Here is a 9,567-nt window from a genome sequence, read left to right as displayed (position 1 = left end):
TAAAAGAAGAAATGGTTTACCTGCTTAAAGTTAAACCAGTGAATCAAGCAGTTCAAGTAAAACGAGATGGATGCCTAATCATACCCAAGCAGTGTTAACTTTGAGGTACCCAGGATTTCCTGTCATGCTGTTCAAAGCTGGACTTTCTTTTTAAATTGGTGACAAAATATTGTCCAGAGAATAATATCAGTCACATCTGCTTATCTCTATCTGAAAGACATCCAGTTTTTCAGGCTTTCATTTCAGCCGGCAAGAAATCCAATCAGTTTTTGCAAGTCAAAGATGGTTGTGTTTTTTACCCCAGCCTTGACAGTGATGCAGTTAAACATCCTGTTACAGAGTTTGGATTTAAAAAAAATATCACGAGTCTTTCCACCTAAATGCAATATAATGATACATCATACAAAAATGTGAGAGTAGGCAAGGAAAGGTTTGCTTGTTGTTAATGCAAATATTCTCTTGATTGAGTCTTTATGGTGTCTTATTGCTGATAATTTTTTACCCCTATATGTAGTTGCGTATTATTGCCTACTGCAAAAGGACATACAGTCTCCACTGTGGAAAAAAGGACTGTTAAGCAATGAAACATGTGATATAAAAAAGGCATAAAAGGTCTACTGAAAAAAGGAAATATTTGAAAAATAATTGTTTTGCATTGAAATACTATTGTTACAGTTCTGCCTTAGTTGGTTAGTTTTGGTTAGTTTCCCTATTTTTTACTTCTGCTTTAGTTCAATAGTTAAATCCAACCATTTTTAACCATGAAAAGCAAATGTGTGAGGTGGCTATATTCATTGAGGAATCAGTTCTTAAACCATCAAAATGAAGGGATTACAAGATGTTCCTTATTAATGCACTGAAGAATATGTCCCTAAACTTTACTTGCTTATTACTCAACTCAGAACAAAATACCTGAAAGAACATGTTTGTTTTTATAGACTGTACAAAGTAGATTTTAGTTTTGCAATATATGAACTTCTCTAGGGCAAATTTTATTCACCAGCCGATTGTTTAGTGCATCATCAATATACATCTGTTCAGGCAAGCTTCTTTAAAATGTGTAAATGTACACACAGGTATATTCAAAATTAGGATAATTTCGAGGTTTTAACCTTTTAGAAATGATACATTTTCAGTATATTACAGTAAAGCTGAATGGGATTTAATTTGCAGCAAGCAACGACAATATGTCATTTTTTACTGGAGGAATTTGTACACTAAGAGCATGGTCATGCTAATTTATCAGAAGGCTCCTGCTAAATTTACTGATTTAAACTATATTTCTTCCAATAAAAACCTTCCAAAAACTACAGTCAAAATATGCAAATCTTTACATAGGAAACTGTAAACTTTAGACTTTAATACTGTTATATTAGTTAGTTATAGACTAACTAATAACAGTTAGTCTATAAAGTTGTTTACATGTTTTTACCGGTCAAAACAACATTCTTGTTTTGCTTTTCTGTAGTGTACTATTCTTGTTGCCATACTTCCAAATGTCACAAATGGCCCGCAGGCCGCACTTTGGACACCTCTAGTTTAGATTAAACCCTTCTACATGTTATGGTCCAGTTAAAGTACAGAAAACCCTGTAGCAAAACATTTATGAAATAATCAAACCAAAATATATTTTTCCTTCCATCTGATTTGAATTTTATTAAAAAAACAACAACATTTGCTCAATTACATCGTCTTCAGCTTCACGTCATTTGGCAGTGGACCGCAGAGGGAGAGAGCATCCAGCTAATATTGCCCTGCTTCCAGTGTCAGAAACATCAGTGTCGGTTTTCTGGATGCGCCTTTTAAAAACCGAACTTCACACAGACGCCAGAGTGAGATATTAGGCTGAACGCACCCTCCTTCATGCACACACACAAACACACACAAAGTAGAAAAATAGAGTGGTCCCCAACTGAACCCAGCTTCAATTGATTCAAATACTTTTTGCATACAAAAAATAAAGATAATCGCTATGAGGAATCAATTTAAAGTCATGACAACACAGTTTAACAGCCTACAATCTATAGGCTAAAGGCGTCATCTTAAACTGAACAGTCATCTTAATCTGTCAGTCCTGAACATCTTAATGCAAGAGAAACAACAAATGTAATATATATATAAAAAAAAAAAAAAAAAAGAAAATTACACACATATATATATATATATATATATATATATATACATATATATATATACATATATATATATATATATACATATATATATATATATATATATATATATATATATATATATATATATATAAAATAAAATAATAATGTATATATATATAAATATATATATATATATATATATATATATATATATATATATATATATAAATATATATATATATATATACAAATATATATATATATATATATATGTATATATATATATATATAATGTGCCATGTGTGAACGTGTGATAGCAGCATCTGGATATTTTGCACTGTGGATTGGACACTAAAGCAGAGGGCAGAGCAGCAGGGCAGTTCGGTTACACACACAGCACCGCTGTCTGGGGGTCCACCACCTCCTTTCTGTATTGCTCCAGCCAGTTCCTCAGTTCGGAGATCCGGTAGCCCTCCGGACCCCTTCCCCCCTGGTACACCACCCTCTCATCCATCACGATGTAAAGTCTCTCGAAGTAGGCTCCGTACGCCGCGTTGGACGAGTTGTCCATGTTGTCCACCACCACGTTGCTCTCTGGCACCTCGGTGAACATCAGCTGCGCGGCTCTTAGCCTGTCCTCCAGGCAGCGGTGCTTGGGGATCTGGTAAGGCGCATCGGAGCTCACCCAGCCGTCCGTCGGGTGCGCCTCCTCGATGTACACAACCAAGAAGTCCGCGATGTCCGCGTATTGCCTGACGACGCGCTGAAACGACGACAGACGCGTCATGAACGGCGGTCAAGAGCAGCTGCCAAAGTTTAGGACGAGCGGTCTCTTCCCTTTCGTACAGTCCAGGATCCGGACCTGTCGCCGCTCCTGGACCAGCACCACCTCGGTGTTGGGCGCAACCTCCCCGAGGTGCGCCGATTTGAGAAAGTCCAGCTTCTGGCCGTGCCACACGGCCCTGAGGGACTCCCAGGTGAACATCTTGTTGGAGTCGGAGACGCACACCGGCGGGTCGTCCGGGCTGTCCTGGCGCTCGCCCATTTTCAGCAGCACTTTTCTCCTGATGCACAAGAAATCCAGGAGCCACAGCATGACGGCGGCCAGGAGGAAACGGGGCAGCAGCATCAGGCACAAGGCTGCGCACTTCAGCGCTCTCGCCATTTGGACAGCGCCGGAGTCGTCCATCATCGCTTCCCTTGCCAATAGGACGACAATGGGACAACTAGTATTTAGTCACCTTTCCCCATTGGAGAAAACTATCTGACGCAGGCAGAACCTCTTTTTATAGGTACGGCAGCATTTGAATAATAGAAGAAAAAACACGCCTCCGGTACCCGCACCGCCCACTCACATGGAGGGGATTACCTCCCGTCAACTCTGGGCTTCAGGGACATAGAGTTGGGGAGGGGGATTGTCCAGCGCAGCCTGGATGACTGTCATTCCAGATTTCTGTAAAACAAGACGCTCCTTTTGAGCATGGACAACCGAGCGGGTTGTTTTTCATATACTATTTATTTATTTATTTATTTTTGCAATAGGATATAATTACGCTTTCCGTCCATTCGGCCTGAAAAGTAAAATCACTTTGTCACGATGCATCGCAGCAGCCGCCAGACGGCGCTGCAGTGACACAGACAGAAGCCTGTGTTTTAGGAGCAAACACTCCTGAATACCTAGTGAGGAAGGATCAGGATATGACAAACTGACTGCTAAAAAAATTGTTCTATAATGGTTTCCAGTGAGCTAAAAATCAGGAACTAGGTGTCGAGAACAAACTGTTCTACTCCTGTGAAAAAAATAAAATTTTTGGCCAACACAAAACATTCTGATAACATCCATAGGTCCAGACATAAATCAAATTAAGAATCTGTGGCAAACTTGCCATTCAGAGACACTCAATCCAATCTGAGTTTGAGCTTTTCTGCAAAGAAAAATGTGTAGTAAATTCATTCACTTGGTGTACTGCAAACTTGATGGTTCTTAAAAGTATTGACTTAAGGGGGCTACAAGTTTAGTTTTGGAGGGAGAACCTCTAAACATTTTGTAAGGGAAGATCAGGAGACAGGAAACAGAAATTATGAAAACCAGATTTTTTATTAGTTTCTAGCTAAGCAAAATTCAGGGACTGCATTACTGCGCTGAACAAGTGCTCTGGTTAGATAAAGGGAAAACTTTTTGGGCGTATGCACAAAATGCTGTGTGTGGCAAGTCATGGTGGCAACCTCATGCTGTTGGGATGATGGGACAGGAAAGCTGGTGGAGCTGAATACAGAGCAATACTGGAAAAAAATGTTAGAGACTGCAAAACACTTGGAATTGGGGTGAAGGTTCACCTTCCAGCAGGACAGCCATTCTAAACTTCCAGTCAGAACTACAATGGAATGGGTTATATTAAATCATATTCATGTTTAAGAAAGGTTAAAGCCTGAACCCAAATCTAATTGAGATTCTGTGGCAAGACTTGAATATTTCTCCTCCAGGATGCTTTCCATCTCATCTGACTTATCTTGACCTATTTCGCAAAGAACAGGAAGAAGTTTCAGTTCCTAGATATGCAGAGCTGGTGGAAGACTGCAGCTTCAATGGCCCCCTAACAAATGGTTCTACAAAAAATTAGTTTGGAAGAGATTGAAATGATCAGCAAATAGGGAACAGATATAACAATTTAGAACCAAAAAACCTAAAAGTTTCTGGCTAATTGTGAATGAACATCAAAGGATCTGGCTCATTATTTTGAAGTGAAATGACACAAGCTATTTTATCTTGTCAGCTGAATTTCTCTTTTCTGTTGTCCAGATCTTTCCCACAGCAGTGGTTGTTTAGTAAACAGAACTTTAAGTCTAACATGGAAGAATTTAATCCATTCTGTTTGGTCCATCTATAAAATAATACCAGTCCGATCTTCACTTTGACCCCTAAATGCTGTTACCCCACCCTGAAACATTTTCCACCACCTCATAGGTGTTAATGAGATGGAAACCATGTGATTGCTGGGCTCTGTTTCTCTGTCTTAACAATACCAGCATGTGATCAATCATCTCCATGCTCCGTACTCCTTTTTTTCTGTCCTGCTCCCTTCCCATCATTCTGCTTCTTTCTCCTCCAAATGTGTTGAAATTCTCCCTCTGTTCCGTGTGTCAGCAACATCCCAAAATGAGCTGAAATATATACAGTATGTAGTTTCCTACTAAATAATTGTATTTATTTATTTAGATTTTTTTAAATAGAGAAATAGAGAAATAACAACTGAAAAATGAAGACCTGACCAGATTCGTTTCTCTAATGATGTTGGCCTCTAAAATAAAATCATTGGTTAAGATTTGTAAATGTTCATTTAACCATTAGTACTCAGCGTATTTTCTCCTCATATTAAGTGCTTTTAATATATTTCCATATTCTGTTGAGCTCAGATTTATACAGCGGTCAACAGGTCAAACGTGCTGTAAAAGGCTAAACGTGCAGGGTCGAATCGCCCTAGAGGTCTGGTGCACTTTTGTTTTGTAGAGGGAGTTTGCAGATTTTCCTGACTTGCTGCTGTTTTTTTTTTTTTTTTCAATTTACATCATTTTTTCTTTGCAATCGTTTTGTTGGTTGTAGGTTTTTGATTGTGTTTGCAGCGCATTTAGCCATTTGCTGCACGGTTGAACATGTTGGCCACGGTAGATTTGCCTGAACCTGATGTAGGATTTTATGTGACTAACAAACAGTTTTTTATTCAAATATAATCTTAAAAGTGTGACGTGCATTTGCATTCAGCCCTTCTAACTATAGATAAAATCAAACAGCATCAAAAAGAGCAAGGGTCACTCCAGAAAACTAACCAGAAAAGCAGCAAAGAAGCACATGCTAACTCTGGAGGAGCTGCAGAGATCTACAACTCAGGTGGGAGCATCTGTAGAGAGGATGGCTATTAGTTGTGCACTCCACAAAAATCTGTCCCTTATGAAATAGTGGCAGAAGAAAGCCACTGTGTAAAGAAAGTCATAACAGGGCTTTTTTAAAGTGTGCCGCAAGCCATTCAGGGGACAAAGCAAAGATATGAAAGAAGGCCCTTTGGTCTAATAACTTTTTGGTTTTCAGGACAAATGTGTAGAGCACAAACACTACTATTCACCATATTACACCTTTCACATGGTGGTGGCTGCATAATACTAAATACAGAGCAATCATGGGAAAAGCCATGTGAGATCAGGTTCGTACTGTGTGATTATCAGTCATGTAAGACAAGGTCCAGCATGTGTATTTGGGCCCCATGCTGGATCAGTTTGTGAGTCTGGGCTCACAATAGACTTCTTGTAGGGGACCCGCTTGGGTTGACTAAATATTAACCCCCCTATAAAGATCTTAGCTGGTAGTTAAATGATTTTTGTCGGGGATTGAACCTAAAAGCAATTAACATGGGTCCATTATGTAAACTGTGGACAGTCCAATCAGCCCTTTTCCTTCCAAATGTTCTCTAATTTAAGCTGGCTGGGTTGTAGTAAGCAAGTTAAAACCCACACTCTGCTGTAAATGTATTATTGAACCAAACCTTTAATGTCAGACAGAAATAACCTGAGTAAATACAAAATACAGTTTTAAAGAATGATTTCATTTACCAAGGAGAAAAACCTATTCGATCCAACCCGGCCCAATATTGAAAAAGACCGTGGGTCTTTTTGATCACTATGGAGGACTTTTGTCCCACTTTTCTTTGCAGAATAGTATCAATTCAGCCACAATAAAGGGTTTGCAAGCATCAAGAGCTTGCTTAAGGTCACATCACTGCATCTCAGTACGATTTAAGCCCTGGACTAGGCACCTCCAAAAAGGGACACACACCTTCACAAAGTTTCACTTTTCTCAACAAATATTTTGGAGATCATCAAGATGCTTTTTGGGAAATGTAAGTTAGGCTTTTGTGACAGTGCTTTTATCCTCAAAGACTCCTATATGCTGTCTTTATGCTCTTTCTTATTGGTAAATTATGAACACTGACCTTTATTAAAGCAAGTGAGACCCACGGAGCTTTAAATGTTTTCTGGGTTCTTTTGTGACTCCTGGATGAGTTATTGTTGTGCTCTCATCATTTAAAAACTACATGTTGCAATTACTGGGGTTATCTCTGTCTTATATTAATATTGTTTTGATGATCTGAAACATTTAAGTGTGACAAAACAACAAAAATAGCAGAAATTTGTGGGGGAAGAAATATTTTTTACAGCGAGCTAAGCAGGTCTTTGAGAAGTATTTAGCACAGTGATCACACACACACACACACACACACACAAACACACACACACACACACACACACACACACACACACACACACACACACACACACACACACACACGATACGTTACTGTAAATCCTTTCTAAGTGCGTTGAAACAACAATAAAGGTTTTGTTGGGCTGTGCTACTGTGACTAAAATGATAGATCAAACCACATTTAAGCAGCAATAAGTAAGGAAATCCACGTAATTCCAGGTGGATAACAACTTTATCTTGTACCAATGTGTTATGTGTTTAAAGTTCATTTTTACGCATTCTAAAAGGCTTATCTGAAGACATTTTCAAGCTGCTGCTTGTGAACACAGCTGCAAGTGCTCTGTTTGCTGGGTGAATTTACAGCTCAGATGTGGACTTCAGATGCTGTGCTACAGTATTTGTTGCTATGGACGAGTCCAGCTCCTGCTGTTTTAACTTTAAACAGAGACAGAATGACAGCTGGGCAAACCCTCTGTTTCTATTCTACTGAGTGAGTAAGTTCCTGTTCAGACAAATGAGTTGGTAACTGAGGATGTGCTGACCTGTTCTGCTAACAACCAGCATCACAACCAGCATCTTTATATCTCATTATTACAGAAATAGTTCACTAGGTATTTTCTGTGTCAGATCCCAAGGGATCTGACATAGATCTTGTGAAAGAAAATGGTTTTTAACAGTGTTGTGCCTTTGAGCTGTCATAGAATAAACATAACCACCATAATTAAAGCACTTAGCTAGCTTTAACCACAGTGATAGAGTCAACTAACAATAAAACAGAATTTTTAAGTACATTGTAAATACAAAGGAAGCTGAGAGTAGTTGTATCTGCAGTAATTATTTTTTACATGGTTTCTATGAGACACAGAAAACATCCCGTTATCCCGGGAAAACAAAGGTTTGTGTTTGAGACCAGTATTAATTTGTTGTTTTTCCAAGGACACATTTTGTTTTCTTAGCTTAATTAAATATTTGTTGAAATCTGCTTTGTTTCTGGGCTCTCAGTGTGGTTAAGATGCAATAATCAATGACTCATCTTCCAACAGGCTGATTGTTCGCTTGTACTGACTGATTAATGCTTGTGTTTCTCTAAAGCTGTCATGAGAAACAAACATAGAGGTGCATCACAGTACATTAGAATATCTTTGAAAATGTAATCCATTTCAGTGTGATTCAGTTTAACAAATACCATAATATATAGTTTCATTACACACTGAGTGTGTTTTAGCATCTTTTTCTGAGAATAATGAAAAATAAGTTTTACGACAACTGTCATCTCACTGAAAAGTATATCTCTTGATCAGGGCTCGTTTGCATGCATTACGGCAGCATGGCATGGCATACAGCTTCTTTGTTGAAGTAAATGAAAATTTGGGTTTTCTTTTTAATTGTAAGCAATATTCATCGAAATTAACTGGAATAAATGTTTGAAATATGCAACTGAGTTTATTACAATATTTAACATGATTTTCGCTTTTGAATTTAACTACAGAACTGAATGAATACATTTTTAATGTTTATTCAGATTCACATGTACATGTACATGCAAGCACACAACTATAGTGAGGTTAGCAGCTTTATTTTAGGCATGTAAATTAGTTTATTGTCCAAAACAATTTAAAAACAAATAATTGTGATAAACCAAACGATTTTCTATTGCCAACCTCTAATCAGTTGTTGGCAGCTCGAATATTGACATATTAGGTCACTGATGTGACTGAACATTTTTTATTTAGTCTGTAAATACATGAAAAAGTTCTATGACACTTTGATTTGAGTTAAGTAAAGAATCTTGCTGGATTCAGAACTTTCTTTCTTTTCTCCTAAGTGACACTCTTTAGCTCCTCCAGGGGTATCCCAAAGCCTTTCTGGCCATGAAGGGACATGTACTTCCTGCAGCAAGTTCTGGATCTGCTCCAGAATATCCTGGTGAGATCTGTCATAAGGTCTCAAAATAAAGGCTGTGACTGAAACACATCTGCTGACTGAGAGGATTTGGCTTTCTTTGCTGGTTGAGAACATAACGTAAAGTTTTCCAAAGATTTTTGTCTATATGCATGCACCCTGAAAACATGTAACACGTCTCAGCATAGAGCAAAGCTTAAATCAAGGCAAAGCAAGTTTATTTATATAGCACATTTAAATAGGAAGACAATTCAACCTGAAAAGACTCACAATAACAAACACAAAGATGGCGATTAG

General features: G+C 38.2%; 1 protein-coding gene across 1 annotated transcript; it reads right to left on the bottom strand.

The window, feature by feature from the left end:
* Nucleotides 1–2,409: 2,409 nt before the first annotated feature.
* LOC124881705 (thyroxine 5-deiodinase-like) lies at nucleotides 2,410–3,397 on the bottom strand. Its single transcript, XM_047387441.1, has one exon. The coding sequence runs from the start codon at nucleotides 3,304–3,306 to the stop codon at nucleotides 2,500–2,502; it is 807 nt and encodes a 268-aa protein (XP_047243397.1). The 5' UTR covers nucleotides 3,307–3,397; the 3' UTR covers nucleotides 2,410–2,499.
* Nucleotides 3,398–9,567: the final 6,170 nt, after the last annotated feature.

Source organism: Girardinichthys multiradiatus, chromosome 15 (genome assembly GCF_021462225.1).
Source record: "Girardinichthys multiradiatus isolate DD_20200921_A chromosome 15, DD_fGirMul_XY1, whole genome shotgun sequence".
NCBI classification, from domain to species: Eukaryota; Metazoa; Chordata; class Actinopteri; order Cyprinodontiformes; family Goodeidae; genus Girardinichthys; species Girardinichthys multiradiatus.
Note: the sequence above shows the minus strand (reverse complement) of the source record. Positions and strands in the feature narration are given on the sequence as shown.